The sequence below is a fragment of the Atractosteus spatula genome, chromosome 5, assembly GCF_055471065.1.
Source record: "Atractosteus spatula isolate fAtrSpa1 chromosome 5, fAtrSpa1.hap1, whole genome shotgun sequence".
NCBI lineage: Eukaryota > Metazoa > Chordata > Actinopteri > Semionotiformes > Lepisosteidae > Atractosteus > Atractosteus spatula.
Genome location: NC_142710.1, coordinates 47536813 through 47555896, shown reverse-complemented (window position 1 = coordinate 47555896; position 19084 = coordinate 47536813). Strand labels below are relative to the sequence as shown.

Below are 19084 nucleotides of genomic sequence, written 5' to 3'. Positions count from 1 at the left end.
GAATCGATTAATTCTGAATGAACAGTGCAATTAGACGGTGTAGTCCACATATTTAAAAGGACTGAGAGGAGCAATAGGCTATGTACTTCTTTCATCACAGACAGGCAGGGGCTCCACAAGGCAACCAGGATATTTGTTCTGAGCCTAAGTTCTCGGCCTGTACTAGTAGTAGTATTATTACTACTGAAAAACACTTATCCTGCTTCCAGATTTTACACAAGATACATGCATCTAAATAATACTGTAAGCACCTCAAGGGATGTGGTTGCAGTCTGTAAACAGGCAAACATCTTTCAAATATAAAGAGTTAGAATTCTGTCACACTAGCAACACAGACTGAATATAATGATTTCTGTTAGCCCATGAAACAGGTCAGACATTCAGGTAGAAGCTTTTTTTACATAAAGTGATAAGAAATTACAGCAGATCCCATTGCTATTATCATGCTTTCAGACTTCAAGAGTGCTGGATAATGGTGTGTTTTCTCCCATGGGTACACAACAGTCAGGGACTTTGTGCAACCACGTGTTGCTTATGTCTCAGACACTGAGCTTGATTCAAACTGAAGAAAAGTGCTTCCTCGGATTGAAATTACACTGGGGTTAAGCTTGATCAGGTAAAAGCCCTGGGTCAATAAAGAAATAAGCACCATGCTATGGTGTGCAAAAAAAATGATGAAACATAAAACAAAAAAAGAAACATTCAAGGATCTTTGCTTTTTTTTGCTAGCAAAAAACTACTGGCGCTAGACTGAAAATCAGAAAAGGCAGTTAAAAGAACAGCTGGATGGATCTCTAAACGGGCATATTCAGTGAGCCACATCGATATGAGCCTCTGTGTGTAGCAAGAACAAAAGGAAGCAGAATGTGAATCTAACACAATTGAAACGTGGCTTTGCTATGTTTTTGCACACCTGTCCTCATATGCCACAGACACTGTGCAACTCCACATACTGTATGGGAGCTGTGAAGAGAATATGAGCTGACTTTGGTTGGCACAGTAAGGGAGAAACAAATCTGTTTTCTGATTCCCTGTTTTTGGGAGCAGGCCATCAGGAATTATGTAAGTTGCTGGAAAAATGATATCATCTTTGTAATAATGCCACCCATAAGGATATGGAGGTGCAAAACATGATTTTAAAAGATGTGTTTATTCTATATAACCTTATTCTTTTAGAAACCAATGACTGTCATTGGAAAAGAAAACCTAAAAGACTGAAAATCCAAATGACATGCTTACAGTGTAGAGAACACACAGCATGTCTGTATGATAATGCCACTGAGGGAGAAAGCAACTATTTTCTTCTGACGCTTCTAATGAGCCTCTCAATGTATGTGGGTGTATGTGTGTTTGCAAGGGACAAGACCAGCCTGCAGTTACTGTGTAGTGTTGCCTGTGTTGTTACTGCCTCTAATCTCAGATTATGTATCCATTTGCTTTTATTCATCCGTTATGTAACATCTGGTGAAAGCTCTTCCATGAAGGGTAAGGCACTGAGGTAAAAGCTTAGATTAAGAGAAGTTGTTGACTCATTTGCCTTCCTTGTACGTAAACCTTTAGAGTCAATGCAGTCACAGTGGACTGACAGCACCCATATTCCTGACAAATGGAAACCCTAGAAAGGCACCCTCTTGTAAATGAAATGGTAATTGTTTTTCCCTTCCGAAATGAAATCTTCTTTGAGGCGATTACACAGATTAAAGCTCTCCACTGAAATGCACTGTTATAAATATAGCTGGCACTCCTCAAACACAATTACTTTGCAGCATGTCAAATGGCAACAAGTCTGAACTGGGGAACCCAAGAGCTGAAGACACCCTGAGTACTGATGCTGATACGCATGTATTTATGAATTTAAATTCAGCTCTACTCCCAGAAAAAACTCCACTGAAAAGTTACTGGAAGGTGATTTTCTGATATGAATCTTTAAAAAACTCACAAACATTATATTAGTTAGATATTCCTGAGTTATTCAGGTGGTCTGAGTATTATACAATACTGGTCTGAAAAACTAAGGCCAGATTTATCCAACTGCTTTCAGAGCATCTGACTTCGTCCATCTGTTTTGATCCAATGCATTAAGGCAAAAAAATATATTTGTTGGTTGCAAAATAAGTAAGATCATTGCCCTCTGACCCTTAAATGCTGAATACAAATGTTGCTTCTCTGACTTGATTATCTTCTGATTCAACTCTGCAAATTGCAGATGGCAGTCAGCAACTCTGCACCCCCATAGACCAGACAGAAGGTTGCACAACAGAGCTGAATATTCCACATATACACTCACATTGCATTAACCTCAAATTTAATTATGGATTTCAGCAAATACAGCTGCTGTTTAAAATTGTTTGCTGTTTTTTCAAGACTTACCAACCTATGAGTGAATCAGATTGCTGTGGGGTTTTGTTGTTGTTGTTGTTGTTGTTGTTTTTGAGGTCAGACAAAACTCTTTGATGAGGCAAGAATCCTCTATGTTGGCACTGTGTCTCCTGACAACATGAGTTCATCCCTCAGCAGAATGTCAATTACACAATAAATGAAATATTTCGCACCGGTACCAGTTCTCAGTGATGGGGAAGAAGACTGGAATACAGCAGGGTTCTTAAATGCTGAAAATGGAATAAAAAACAGGGTTAATGCATTTTAAAAGACAGTGCTGCACACAGAATTGGAGGTAATTCTTTAAAATAGGAGACACATGCTAGTGTTAGATATATACAGTATGGATGATAAACCAGCACTTGTGGACAATTTCTGAAGAATTATCATAACAGATAATAATTAATCTTTGTCTATACACAGAGAGTAAATTCTTTATAATCTCTGAAGACCTTGTGGTGAAATCCATGCTTTATACTGTATTTTATCAAATAAATAACCTTGTCCTGTTATTGGTCACAAATTATAGATGCTTGGCCTGAACAGTGTTTTAACTTAAAATGAGAAACGGGACTGTGGCAGTGTTACAGAAAGTGCTTGTCTGGCATGAACTAAAAACGTATTGAAAACACTCTTCCTTTTTCCCCATCAAACCCATTATCACCCTGACTAGGAACAGAAGCTTTGGCTTTAAGGATACATGTACATTTTAAGAATTTTAAATAGGTTTTCTTTATCAGACTCATAGAAAAATTTAAACATCCTTTCATCTTATTATGAATAGAAGGAACTTTTGAAAATACTGCAGTTTATGATTTTAGTTATAGCAATAATGTTAAATCATTCTCTATTGGCCTTGCTGATAACTATTTAAACTATTCAAATCACAAGCTCCTTTCTTTTGATTATTAATGTAAGATTACTATATATATGTGTCGTATACAATATACTGTATAGAGATATTAAAAGGTGCTGTCTTTCAGAAAACAATGTCCTTTTATGCAGAATGTCTGTTCTTGTATATGATATATTGTGTATACCTTACAATATATAAGGTGATGAATGACACAGTCTAGTTTGAGTGGGTCAACAAATCATGACATCACATTGCAATTTAGATAAAAGCATAAGAAGCAGAATTGATGGGGAACCTGGAACAGAAGCAACAGAATTGTTCTGCACCAAAATCTTGAAGTGGAATGAGTCAGCTGTTTAAGTCTGTTAAATGTGTAATCAGTTACTTAAACTTCTTTTTAACAGCAAATAGGAGAAATTTCAGAAATAGTATATTAGGATAGCATTTAGTGTTGGAATCAAAATGATATTTGTACATTGATAATGTTTCAGCATGTGAAAATGTCTTTATTGTAATACACTTTAGTATAAATAACAAAGAATAACTACATGTACAGTATATACAGTCCAATACATTGTACATTACAGGAGGAATTTCTGCTATCCTTTAGTGTAAAAATAAACAAACTACTTTAATATAATAGAAACCATTTGCTTGTTTTACATACTGTATGTTTTTACCTCGTTTTTCTAGTTCCAAATCAATGCATGTCAGATTACATCACAAGAAAAATGATAACATAAGCAAACAATACTATTAGCTTTGACCTTTCAGTACAATATTCTCTTCACAAAATCTATAAAACTGTTTTGCTATTTATTTTTTTAAAGTGTCATGAATAATTCTCCAGCTACAAGGAGCCTCAACAATCCTTCACCGACTATGCTTCTAAAACCTTTGGAAATCAAAAAAGACCAGATTGCAATTGGAAACACTAAAAAGTATTAGAATTTATTACAATTTAAAGATTGTAGATTTAAAACTGAGGTTGGATAATCTTTACTGGGGAAAAGTCTCTTTTACTTGTATACAGACACTACCATGAAAAGGAAAGAATAGCCTTTAAAAATATTTTTAACGTTTATATGTTATTGTAGTTTTAAACATACAGTACCTTAGTGCAGGTAGGAAGTCAGATTTAGAAAAGTTACAATGACATATATTTTTCACTTTTACTAGGATTGCTAATTTAGAATAATTCTTTCATAATCATTTCTGTATCATAAATTCTAAATTTAGCGTTTAGTGTGGGTGTACACTGTGTTTGACTTTTGTAAATGCCCAAGGTAAGCAATGGACATTTTCAAATTTCATAAAAATTAAAATGCCCAGGAAAAATGAAATTCTGAATTCTTGGAAATTAAATACTCAATGTTCCCATTAACTATGAAAAAGTGTTACCTAGCACAAATGCCTTATCCTATTATTCCTTCTGTTCCAGTATTTATGTGCATTTTCAGGTCATGGAATAAAAATAACTCATCCACTGCTTAGATTTCCTTGGAGAGTTATCAAAGTCTGCTTTTAAGTCTTCTGCTCTCCCAAGTGGCTACCAGCTAACTGCTTTACCTTGATTTCCCCGAACAGATCAGCTGATTACAGAGATTTAGCAGCTTGCTGTTACATACTGTACAGACACACCCAGGGCCTTGTAGGATTACAGTGCAGGATCGCTGTGGATGTGGATCAATCCCCTGCAATGATAATTCATCTGAAGAAGCCATTGAAACATAATGCTACAGAATTCTTTCTTTGCTACAGAAAGAGGAGCTCCTGCCATCTTGCTTGCCACTTGAGAGAACTGTTTACATGTGTCCATCTCGGGCTGCTATTGTTTAAGAATTATCCCTACAGGAAAATGGCTTGCCCAAAATATACTGTATACTGTATTTCTTCTGATTGATTTTCTAAGCCCGAGTGCTTGCCTCTTGGGAATATCTAGAGAAAGGAGTGAGTGAGTGCCCTTTAGAGGTCGTGTACAGTATTGAGTAAACTCCCCTAGAGTGGTCTGAATATCATAATGACAGGATATTGCAAATTTTGCATTTCCTCCCCAGTAAGAGACATTCAAGGGCACGTTGAGGCCACCACAAATTAGGATGACTTTTTCCATTTATCAGGTTTCCTCAGGTAATTTGAAAGAGAGAAGGAATTTCACAACAGATCACTGCTATGGAAAACAAAGGAAGACAAAGTCATTGAACAGTAAAGTATTGTAATATGAATGAGAGGTTTTTTAAACAATGCTTTTAATAAATCAGGACAGCTAACAGGGTGGCCATTTTGTTTTGATTCCAAAAAAACATTTAAAAGTCTTCTGATTTCAGCAGTTTTTTTTTTAAATCCTGGTTTGCCCTAGTTAATAAAGCAGTGCCTTTTATTTCTGTTTGCTTGTATTATTGTTCTGGTCACCAAAATAACTATGTACTGTAGATGGATGCAGTTATTAGTAAGCTGTCCTGGGTCATGAATATTTCTAAATGTTTTAAAAATCTAACACATACATGTAGAAAATAATTCATTGCTGTTACTTCAAGGAGGATGTAGCCCCTATACTATTGTATATGATGTTTGTTTATTTAAAACAGAGAGGTTCCATCTGGATACACAATAAATATTAAATGTATGAAGCATTACAAATTTAGAACTGGCAAAGAAACAATTGGGAGAATTAAGTTATTTGCATCAGAAAGACCAGTATTTATATTGCTTTCTATTCAGAGCAAAGAACTACATACTTTTCATGTGGTTCTGTTTTGCATATCATCTGTTAGAGTACAAAGAAATGCTAATTGAAGTCAATCTCATCGGTGGGTTTTTAAGAAAAAAACAGTTGGAGCTAGAAACACTTAAAGGCAAGAAGTGTTTAACAAGAAGGAAAACCGAGAGTGCGAAACCTTTGCCACAATGTCAAAAATATATTCATTACTCATACTACCTTGTATTTTCTAGAAGAGAAATTAAATGCAGTGTGCTTTATGAGTCAAGACAGGGATGATGGCCATGTGTTTCTCAGTCTTACAGCTTGTCATCTGTTCCATGCAACCTGAAACAGAAGCAGAAGGGACAGGAGGAAACAGATAAAGAAAACTGTGCATCACTGATAATTGCTTCATCAGCTTTTTTGTCCACAATTGTTCTTTGCGGCCTGCAGCTGAAAGGTCATTCCAATGCCAGGCCAATACCATTAGCTGCATATCCATTACGGAGTCTTGTTACTTGATGGTAGTGCTTGCAGTCTGAATGGGTGTTAAGTCCTTATTCAACAGTCTTGCATATTGCCTAGCTAAGCCAAATGTACTCTAATCATGATTAAAATTTTAAAGACTATTAAAAATTACCATTGAATGTGAACTGGCACAAAACTAATGCTGTATATCTTTTCACTGGATACAGCCTAGAATTAGTCTTTTTCTGAATATTAAGGATATTTTCCTTGTATGGTGTAAATAGGAGGAAACAGGCAATGGTAACAGGTATAATATCATTTGTGTGAAAAACTTTGTTCCCTTCTATAACTACTAAGCAGTTCGAAATGTGGAAATTAAATAAAGTCCAGAATTATGGTGATGTAGAAGTGATTAAAACCATTATTTAATACATAACAGCTCATAATCACGACACAGTAAATAATGTCTAAAAACCAGGAACATTAGGAAGACAGATGTTCAAAAATGTATTTGAAAATTTCGAAAGTTAAAGGCACAGCAGAAAAATGTTTAATTTTACTATAAATAATGCAATACTATATGAAATAAAATCACCAGGCAAGACTCAGCTGTGCCGCTTGATAAGGCCAGCTATTAGATAAATTGAAATGAAAAAGAGGAACCTTGTGGTCTTGCAGAAATTTTCAATAAAAAGCTCTGCTGAGGGAGGGGAGCCTGGAGAGTTGGAATGAATATCCAGATGGCTAGAGAGTCTCAAAGACAATGGGTTTCACAGTACTTTTCCCACTCTTTCTTCTGAGATCAAAGTCTTGTTTCAAATTAATAGACAAAGGTTGCGGTAAGCACAGAATCTCTTTGTTTTGCATTCAGCTTCAAAACGCCCCTTCTCGCCTATTGTGTATATTATCAATCTCAGTATAGACATGTTAGTCATTGGATTCCCTTTTTAAAGTAATTATGACTTGTTTTGACATTGTGTTAGTCTAGTTTAAAATTAAACGAGCACTCATGCTTAACACATGCTTGGTGTAAAATATGAAGAGTTCACGCATTAAAAAAACGTGAACAAACAATAACTTACCATACCTCCTGTAACTCGCATACTTCCCATACTTTGAATATACTGTATTTGGTTTTTAGTATTTTTACTTTTAGAGTAACTTCCCATCTGACTGGTCTCAGATTATATTTTTCTGATATCAGGTTTCAGGTGTTAGGAAGAGACTCTTCACTTGTTATGCTTTGAATGCATGAAATTAATATATAGGACCTCCACTGTCTTATAAGGCTCTGTCTTAATAGAGATGTTAGTAATTAAAATAAAGTTAATTGGGGAGAATTGTAAATAAAAGGCTAGTACTCTCTCTATATACAGTACAGTACTGTAACAGTATATTCTGTTTTCACTTCTTCACTGGATTACTCTGACCGGCAGGCAGTGCTAAGAAGCTTGTGGTGTTCAATCTTGTCCATTAAAAGAGAAGAGCACGAGAAGAAAAAAAGTGCACATTTTAAGTGTATTTGTGTATTTCAGTTCATTATTTACTATAAAGCTTCTTCAAAAGTAAAGTACTGTACAGGCAACAAAAGTCTATGTGGTTGTAGAAGTACAGTAGCAATAATAATAAAGACAAGGATGATACAGATGACTCATTGGTCACCAGAGTTTCATAAAAAAGACTTTCTAGGCAAGGTGACATCAGCAAATACTAGACAGCAGCAAAGGAAGCAGCAACCCATTATTCGGCTTTTCTCTCATAACACACTGAACTGTTATTCGAAGGCTCCTGTGCACAGTACTGTAAAGTGTATCATTGAGACACCGCTGGCAGGATATTGCCACACCTGTTCAGGAAGCTCCAGAGCAGTAAAAGCAAAGGACCTTTTTTAACAGCTCTTGGGCTGTGAGTAGCTCAGTCTGACTTCAGAAGAACTTAGGGAAATTAGCATGTTACAGTCAGAAAACAGAAAGAGCTCTTGCGTGGCATTTTCTCAGCTTGAGCTTCTCATTCTTAACAATTCCCAGTATCTGCATCAGAGGTGTTTGCTGCTTCTGAATATCCTTGTAACACATTAGAAAGGTTACAAATGCGAAGAGACCATAAGGCTTTTGTGACTTGTTTGATGGCATAGTGGCTAAATGATCCAAGGATCTTTTAAAAATGGTTAGATTGCCAGATAACAAACCTACAAGAGCATCTCCACTTCTTAAACTTGCTCTTATGTAAAGAGTAAAGGGGTTTCACTGAAGTTCACTTCTGGACAAAGAGGTGAATTATGAAGGGAAAGAACAGTATTTAGCCCACCACGTTTATGAAGCATGTTTGAAGTCTAATTCTTACATTTTTTCATCATGCTGTAATGACTCATTTTAATGAAATTCACCCGTTAGGCAATGTTCACCAATAGTTCCAAAGTGACCAAGGAATTAGACTAATTACTGTACAAACATTGCAAAAAGTTACAAACCCAGGACCTGGTGGCAGATTTCCACTGAGGAAGTAAGAAGCCTGTGCCTGGCTTTCTAGCTGAGGGAATGTTACTGTACTTTCAAGCATTGTACCAGTTTTGTAATGTGTGCAAGGCAGGCGGGTTGACACTTTGAGATAATCCTGGATTATTTGTTATTTTAACCATATTGTGTCACCTGGGAAACACCTCTCACAGGCATTCTATTATTTAACATTTCACACAGTGCAGCCTTTGACGAAAACAGAGATTGTCTTCTTGTCTGTGGATGAGGTGCATGGCTTTCTTTTAGCAGCTCTGTGAGTGAAAAAGCCTTTTGCACAGTTGTTGCACTCAGAAATAAGGGTTAATTTTTAAATCAATTGCTGAGTCAAACCTGAGGGTCTGTAGCTTTTTTGAGCCAGTGTAGGAGCACTAGAGGGAACATGGAATTTTAGATTCACTTTATACAGACAGTGAAAACAAAGCAGTGTTTCTATCATTTATGGCATCATGAATAGTTACAGTATAATGCTTTTTTTCTTCACTTTACAATGTGTCTTTACCACTGAGCTTAATGCATTGTACCAAATTGAGTCATTTTATTTAATCTGTGTTTCTAGTACTACAATGTCTGTTTTAAATGCTAGGAACATGCATTTTCATATCCTTTTTCATTACCTAATTTCCAGCTGAATTTTAATGAAAGGCTATGACAATGGTTTGGCTTTGTTTGAGCTTTTACAATATTTTCATGTTTATCAACGGGTTCTTTGCGAAAACAATAAATAATGTTTGTTTTGATCTCTCTCCCTACCCTTTTCACTTCAATTTGCAGTAGATATTGGAAATCAGTGTACCACAAATGTGAATAATTAAACAAAAGTCAATTGCACTTCCCTCAGCATTTTTTTCTTCTCACTAATTAGATTTAATTGAATAATGTTACAATATCTGTAAAGTGCCTGAATCATCTCTAGGAGCAGTTTCTATAAAATAAATTTGAAAACACAATTTGCATAAATACAACAAACACAGTTTGCACACCTGTAATACACAATATACAGTAGCTCAACATACATTAGCTTATAATTGTCTAAAAAAAGAAAAAATAGTGTATATATACTTTGGCAATAAAGGATTTTAAGACTAAAAATACTATCGGCAAAAAGCATAAAGCAATTAGTTCCTATGCTATATATTTTTCACATGTATTAATTAAAGATTATCTTATGTTGTTTTATAGCATAAATCTTAACGGATTTTTATAAATCTAAAATCTCAAAACTCACATAATCGCCATATGACACCCATCTTATGTTGCAAATAAAAAAAAAACTTGTCTACAGTTAAGTTACTAATATCCTCTACAAATGAATGCCAAAATGCTGCTTTAGGCACAGTATGAAAACATAGACAGAGGTATGGCAGCTCATGTGTTAACAGGCATAAGTTCAGGGACCACTTCATAGTATATTGTGTAACTGCTGAATTCATGCAACAGCGTACCTTCAAAAGGACATCTTTTCACTAGCACTATGCTGGTGTGATTCAGATCTATCTCATTGTACAGTACATGGTTCCAACTAAAAACAACAGATACTGCAAAACACAAAAGAATTCAGATATTATTTAGCACGGAAAGCTGAGCATTTTGTTAAATACACAATATTGCATTCATAAGGATATCTGTAAGGATGTAAATCTATTCATCTGTGAATGTCCACAATAATGTGTGGCACTGCAATAACGTATACTAATTAAGAACCTGATTGTTGTAATAAAGTCATTCAGAGCTCAGTTAGAAGACACCCAGGATCCAACATCCTGTTTGCAGACCCCTGAACCAGACCGAGAGCTAGAGTCCAAACCAAAGTTAGGTTTAACTTTTGTGATACTGTAGCAATTGTTGCAGGACAACATAGATTTTGTGTTTAGAGCCCTGCTTGGGGATTAATAAAGACCTGCAGCATGTCTGATTGTCAGTATTGAATCTTTATCATGAAACAAAACATGACTTTCCTCCTGTAGCAGTCAAGTCTATATTTTTTTCTAAAATTTGGGTTAGTTTTAAGCAACTGATAGCTGTTTGGTATTTATGGAAGCTTATTAGCACCACAGAGAAAAAAATATGTTTTGCAGTGGCCCTAATAAGCTTCTGTAGTAATGGTCTTCTTCTGATGTTAAAGCCAATGCTTCTTTACATGGGACAATATTATTTTGTATAAAATGCATAAAAAATATATATTAATACGGTAGACAATATTGTTCACAAATTAACTATCGTGTTTAACATAATGTTATCTCACATAAAGGCAAAACGTTTATTTTTTAAACGCAATACTTTCTCATATAAATGCTACAAGTTTCTTGTTTAAACAATATTATCACATATCAATGCAATACTATCTCGTATAAACACAATAAGTTTTTAATTAAAATGCAATACTATCTTGTATAAATGCAATACGTTTCTCATTTAAACGCACCACTATCTCATTAAAATGCAAAAAAAAATACTTAGTAAGTTTCCAGTGGTGTATTATTTAATACTAAGCAAAAGTCTCTGATATTATAGACCAAGAATACAAAGCCTATTTTAAAGCTGGCAAAAACTCAAGATCATGAGCTGAAATAGTCTAATGTTAATTTACATCATTAAAAGAGCTGGCAAAATAGTATTGTATAACATGTAATTAACAATTCCTAAATCAAATATGAACATTATACTTGTGAAATGTTAATTATTTGCGTAGTAGCAAAGTCAAAGGAAAAGAATGGGTTCTAGGGAAATTTTTTTTTTTTACTTTACAAAGGGTTTTAAGCACTGAGTCCAACCCCAAAATGTTTTAAAAATGTATGAGATAGTGTTAATGTACTCTGGACATTTGGGGGAACATTATTCATTTTGAAGGGCACTGGCTGTGCTTTAAGAACAAAGGGTTTTCATTTTTCACCCAAAGAACCATTTCAACTGTGACATTTATTTCTTACATTAAATATTCATTTTTTTATTAACTCCATTAAGGAGAATATGGAAAAAGTCTGATATTTATTGACTTAAAATCAAATGTCCTGCCTTTATTTTTTATGTCGTAACTGAACAGTGGTGGGTGATAGCTGAGTCAACAATGCAAATGAAAAAACTCCAATAACCGGCAAGAAGGCTGTTCTAGGAAACAAACACATATTAGTGGCTAATATACAGTAATAGTTTGGATCATTTTTCAGCAATGTTTTTCTTGTATAATTGCAGACTAACTTTTGCCTCAAAGAAAAATCCAAGTCTTGTATCATCAGAGAGTCACCTCTTTACATCACATTTGGGCTCATGGAAATATATGTTTTTTAGCATTCCTGTTTCTCATACTAACAGACTCAGTCAAGGTAGTGTCTGAATGCATGCAAAATAGAAATGACTGTAAAACAATGAAGACTTCTGAAAAAAAATGCTGTAACAGATCTATCCTAAAGAGGTGCACACACAGCATTAATGTAGTTTTGTCTCCTGTGTTCTTTCCTTTTTCCAGATAAGCAAACAACAGCTTCAGACAGTGAAAGATCGATTCCAGGCATTTCTAAATGGAGAGACTCAGATTGTGGCAGACGAAGCTTTCATCAATGCTGTCCAGAGCTATTATGAGGTAAATGTTTAATTTCACAGTTAACATGACCCCTCAACCTCTATGTTTTGTGTGCTTTTTCAAAGGTTGTGGCAAACAACGTTTGTGGCAAAAACTGACATTTTCAAAAAAGGGGCAAAGTTTTAAAACACATTCAATTTGTATCCTAAATAGTTTAAATCAAGTTCAAGTTTATTTCAAGTTCAGGTTTATTGTCATTATACTCATACACAGGTATATGGTATAACGAAATGCTATTTAGCTACTGTACCTCTCAGACCGTAAGTAGTATAAAAAACTACAATACAATTGTACAAGAAAAGAAAGACAGAGACAACAGGCAATGTGCAAAACAACATTAGTTGTGCAAAATCATATGTCAACAGAATTAAATAAAGGATACAAAATTATGGGGACATGTGACATGTGAGGCAGAGGTTGATTTCAATGTGTGTATGAGTTTTGATAAAGAGAGAAGGCTCTGTAAGGGTTCAAATCATAGGTGAGAGAGACTGGGTTCAATAGTTTGATAGTGCCAAGGTAAACACTGTCTCCGAGTCTGGTAGTCTGGGCCCGAATGCTCCGGTACCGTTTTCCAGAATGTAGAGGGTCAAATGGTCGGTAGCTAGGGTGTGTGGGGTCTTTGATAATGCTTAGAGCTTTCCTCTAGCTCCGTCTGTAATAAATGTCCTGGATGGATGGGAGAGCATCCTATTGATGGACTGGGCAGTTTTCACCACCCGCTGTAGGGCTTTGCGTTTATCAAACAAAGCTGCTTGATTATGACTTTTTAATATACCATATTTGTTGTTTTACTTAACAAATGTGATTTCCATCTGCAGTACATAGATGCTAAAAAACACATACAGAACATTTGTTATAATTACAGTACCATTTGCTAGCTTAGTAGGTCTAGTATGCATAACTATATTAGCACTCACAACACACAAGCGCAGTAATGATGAACTCTTTGCTGTAAACCGGAATAAATATTAAATCTACTCCTTTTACAAGACTGTTTTCCCCAGTTAATATTAAACATTCAGTTCTCTCTGGGTTCATTTTGGGTTATGAGAATTATACGTGCATCATGTAAAATCTAGGAGAACAGGATGAAATGACCGAGTGTTTATCTCGGGCTTAATATTCTCTACAGTGAGAGGCTTTAGAGACTTTAATATGAATTGGACATAAAAAGGAAACTATTAAACAAATTATACAGAAATTTAAATGAACTTGGCACCCTTACTTACTATGATTTTCCTTCCCTTCTTACCTTTTGATGTATTGATATATTGTGAATTAGGCTCTACCAGTTCCATCTCCATTCAAGTGGTCTTTTCACTATGTACCAGTATTGATACATGAGATGTACACAGAAGTGACATTTCAAGAAAATTAGCCCCAGATATAAAATAAGACTAACGCCCCTTTTCTATATTTAGATATTGTGGAGATTTAAGTCCTTAGATTGGTGACTTCAAAGTATTATTAAACGTAAAACTGTGAGTCTCCTGCCATCCAGCTGAAAGTCATCCACTAAACTGAGTTCTTTTTGCACTTATTCCTTATTTGCTCACCCTTTCAGTGGGGATTCTGATTTAGAGGCATTGAGTCATAATCCCACAGATGGCAGCTTTGCACCATTGGCTCCTCTGCACCATTGGCTCCTCAGCCAAGCACAGACACCCACTGTCTGAACCTGCAGTTCCTCTTATACTGAGCAGGATTAGTACAACACATCACCAGTAGGGTAAAAACAACTGTCTCACAATCGTCTAATCCCTTACAGTCCAATTAACCAATCAAACATCAGTCAGAATGTGCACAACAATGTAGGCATCAAGAACTGCCCTGTAGATGGAAAGAAACCAGAAGGAGGACAGAAGTGTGATTCACTGAAACAAAAATGAATTCACTAAACTAATGTTGCTGAAGTAAATCTTTTAGTAACCTTAAAAGCTGGCAGAATATGAACAATATAGTCATCCACTATATTCAGTAATATCTTCATTCTTCTCCTGTCAAATAAAACCAAAACCTTCAGTTCCAGTTTCCCACGGTAGTTTGTGTTTATACATGAATTTAATTGACATAGATTGTTTTCTTTAGCTATATGTGTCACTGCAAAGAAAAGGAGGTTTCTGAGGCAAAGTTGCCAAAATCTGAAACAGTCAGCGATCCAGAGCTCCATCACTCAACAGAAATAAAACCGTTTGAAAGGAGACTTTTTACAAAAAGAAAGTGTAGGTGAATGGAAATGAAATCGTTACATAACAAGACTGTGTTGTGGTGATGTAGGAAATTGCTCTGAGGAAGAAAAGAAGCTATAGAGTTTCACAGTCAATATTTTATGTTCTCCATTGTCGTTTTGTTTGAAAAATGCTTAATGCTGTTGGCAAGCTTCACAATTTTAGCTGGACTTGTCCATTTGTCCATCTTAGTTCTCATGTAAGTAAAAGGTGTCAGTCTTTTTTGTGTGCTGAATCATTAGATAAGCCACTAGAAAACACATTTGTCTTTCATAGATAAAAGAAATTAAAAAAACATCTATTTTTTTAAATGTTTGTTAGCCATTTGAAAGAAGTATTGTAGTATGACCATCTTCTAGACTGATTTCTTTCAGTCTTCAGCTAAGCAAGGTTGGGCTTGGTCAAGTTGCCACTGTAAGTGGTTTTGTGGACCAGTAGGTGGCAGTATTCCCTCTGGGACAGGAATTTCCAAAGCTAATGACCCAGTATGCTGACCAAGGACACTGTACTGTCCTTGGTCTGTCCTGATATATATCTCCTTGTATATATAAAGCACTTTGAAATTCTTAAATTAAAAGTGCTTTAAAAATGTCTTTATTAATACAAGCAGTCAGGTGAAAGGATTCTACCTCACATGTTTCTGTGTAGAAACACATTAAGATTGTTAATTTTATGCAGATAAAAATATTCAAGCACTGTTGAAATTAAAACAATTTAAAATATTTCTTGGTGACTGTGAAATCAAAGGTCTCACTACATTAGAACTGTTTAAATTTCCAAGTGGTTAGAATCAACAGCTTTCATAGGGAGTGTTTCCTTGTTTGCCTCTTCTACTGTAAGAAGAACATTGTGAGCTGGTGTTCCTCATTGTTTTATTTAATTCAGAACATTATAAACATCCACTATCTAGGCTGTACAGTTGAAATAAAAAAAGTGTCTTCAGGATCACAAACATCACTATTTGGAATGTGTTTTTATGTTTTAAGAGAGAATGTAGGAAGTTATATATAGACCAAAAGGATGGTAAAGAAGATGCTGAACTCATCCAGCTGGACACTAAAAATTCATGCTAACATTATTTTCATAGAATTGACCATGATTCAGGTTGCAGGTTTACTAGGTGGAGTTTGAGAATGTCATTAACTAATTGTTAGAGGGATTCACCAAATGGTAATATACAGCAGGCCAAATGCTGCAGGGATGGGCAGAATTTAAGACAGCTAGAGCAGGAGCTGGTGTCTGCAGATTGGGAAGATCTCATTATCTTCCCAATCCCAGTTTAATTCATTTTGCTACATTTAAAGCTCTAGCTCCTGAAGGTTTTGTAAAAGCTGTAATGAAGCTGTGTTTGCTTATACATCAGTCCCTTGTTTCAGTTTGTTGAGAATAAAGTGGTATTAACTATACCGAAAAAGTTGTAACAACAATCACGGGTAATTACAAGGCACAGAGATGGTCTGGTCTAATCAATTGAGTAATGAACTTGATAAGATCATGAAGAGCTCAACTTGAATGAACACCTACAAATCTCCTGGTTCTCTGGGGCCACACTCGCCTGCAAACTTGCTATTCAGAAAATCTGAGAAGATTAAGGACTGGTAATTCCAAAAGGGCAGACATCACAAAATACCAACTGGCCGTTCCCAATTTAAAAAGTCTCCTTTTTTTAAAATACAGGTGTTTCTCAAGAGTGACCGGGTGGCTCGGATGGTCCAAAGTGGAGGCTTTTCTGCCAACGACTCGAGGGAAGTTTTCAAGAAGCACATTGAGAAGAGGGTGCGCAGCTTGCCCGAGATCGACGGCCTCAGTAAGGAGACTGTGCTGAGCTCCTGGATGGCCAAGTTTGATGCCATCTACCGGGGTGAGGAAGACCCTCGCAAGCAGCAGGCCAGGATGACAGCAAGCGCTGCCTCCGAGCTCATCCTCAGCAAAGAGCAGCTGTACGAGATGTTTCAGCAGATCCTAGGAATAAAGAAATTTGAACACCAGTTGCTGTACAATGCCTGTCAGGTAAGGACCTTGTATGTCCTTTTCACCTGCTGCAGCTCTGTGGTTTTGAATTCTTAGCAAATGGCATTACAAACAGTGATGAACATCACGCTTTCTAGCCAGTAAGCCATTGCTGAAAGTTGTCTTGGTGTCCTTTACCCAGAAGCCTTAAGAGACTTACACATACATCTCTTAGAGTTGCAATATTGGGCAAAAAAAATCAAGCAGAAGAAGTTATATTTATGAGAGGATAATGCAGTGGAATATGACATTTAATGCTGTCACAGGGCATCTGTCAGATTCATTCTTCTTAAATTTCATTGTAACATTTTTAGATTACAGATTTTTAGTCCTTTGCAGCTCTCAGTGAATGCAAAGCATTCTATTAATATGTTCTTTGAGGACCTTGCTGATGCTTAATATTCTGAGCACAAGAGGAGACAGGGCCAAAAGACATTACATTTTCCCATCATTTAGTACATTAATAAAATGAGGTTCTGCTTGCATGTGAATTTCCTGTGCCTGCCCTTGGTATCCCTAGAGTTGTTCAAAAATGACTTAATTTCTCTGGAAATATTAAGCACTTGTATGAGCTTAATTCTATCTAACTGGGTATTAAGTAGCAACATTAACTGCTACATCATAACCAAAGCAACCACAGAAAATTCTGCTCAGTCATACACATAAGATGCTAATAAATAAGAATTGCAAAAGAAGTATTTAAAAAAAATACATCCAAAACAATTACACCAGTTAAAGTGTATTTTATAATACATTATAAAATTCTTTATGTCCATACTATGTATGTTATAGCACTTCTAAAATTCATAGCTCAAAATTAAGTACTATTTTTTATGATGTAATTTTCAAACATAAAAGTACTGTATAGCCATTGTTCAAAGCAGTAATAATGCACTTGACGTGCTTTTGCCCCCACACACAATTGCCCCACAACTGGATAGTAAATGAAAAATCTGGATTTGTGTGAGTGTTTCATGGCCTACTTTGAAAGCAACAATTGTCCTAAGAGACACAGAATCCCATCTGAATTGTCTGTTTCCAAATTCAGTGTCTGTTCCTATTTGCTGTGAGGTTAGATCACCCATTTTTAGCTATCAGCACAGAAAGCAGGGGTATGGAAAACTGCATGTTGAAGGCCTGCACAAAATATTTCTAAATATAATTTAAAGCATATTGTAGCTGTTGCTAAGGAACATATATTTCTTCTTAAAGATAAGAGCATTGTCTTTTTGGAGTGCGTATGTATAGTACATCAATCCCTTGTTTCAGTTTATTGAGAATAAATGTAGGGAGAGGTAGTTATTCACTGTACCTGAAAAGCTCAAACAACCAATCTCAGTTTCCAAAAATGGGGAAATAAAAAAGATGATTTTGCTACTGAATTATACTTATCCTTAATTACAATGTGCATTATTGCTTAGAATTGAAACACCTAATCAAATCTAACTCAATCATCAAAATAATCCTTCTCTATTTGGTAAATTCCTCATTGTTTACATTAATTTTGAATAAAGGTTTTTATAATTCTGTAGGTGATTTTCACATTTGTGTTTAAATATTTTGTATGTAAATCAAACTCCAGTAAGGAAGAAAAAACTTGGAAAGCTAACACTTTCTATATTTGCTTTAGCAAGTGACAAAGATTTTACTTCCAATACTAAAGATGACTGCAATGGTCTTTTATGATCAGCACTGAAGACGTGTTATAAGTGCAATTATTATTAATAATAAAAACAGTTTTAAACACAGATGTTATATTGTAGCTGTTGGTAATAAAAAGTCTGGAATGCTGCTTAAAATTTAAATACAAATCAAAAATATGAAATAACCTGTTTTGTACAAATCACATTGTTTCTAGGTTTTGCACTGACAGGATTACTCTAAAATTGATCTACTTCCCATTACTATTGCTGTAACATCACTTACTTTTTGTTACAGTATGAAATTACTAATTTCTTGAAAATGCTGGTGGGAGGGGAAAAGATATGCAAAGCTCTACTTTTCACTTGAGAGTTATTGACCAAAATAAATATTTTCTGATCAATGCAAGGACCCTAGTGCAGAATTCTGGCAGAGGACTGTTTTCTTGTGAGTGGATACCCCAAAAGTGCATTCTGCTATTCAGGACACTATGGCACCTACTGTTGATTTCTTGTTTCTGTTCAATAAGTTTAATTACTGGGCTCAAAGAAACATGCTTTGGGAATATTGGTAAATTGAAAAGAGAAGCTTTAAGACTTGGCATTCTGGAATATTCTTAGTAATAGCTAAATGACTAATGAATTAATTTTGTTTCTTAAGAAATACAAAACAGTATTTGACAAGGCCCGGTATTTTGTATTAGAA

The 19084-nt window shown here is 35.4% G+C and overlaps 1 protein-coding gene across 8 annotated transcripts in view; it reads left to right on the top strand.

The window, feature by feature from the left end:
- The window catches only part of cadpsa (calcium dependent secretion activator a), a 145166-nt gene that overhangs the window by 9416 nt on the left and 116666 nt on the right, over positions 1–19084 (top strand). For all 8 annotated transcript variants that reach the window (XM_088915247.1, XM_088915244.1, XM_088915242.1 and 5 more), the window contains exons 2-3: positions 12384–12497; positions 16406–16738. In XM_088915247.1, the coding sequence (XP_088771373.1) occupies positions 12384–12497; positions 16406–16738 (447 nt within the window). The remainder of the gene's footprint in view (positions 1–12383; positions 12498–16405; positions 16739–19084) is intronic.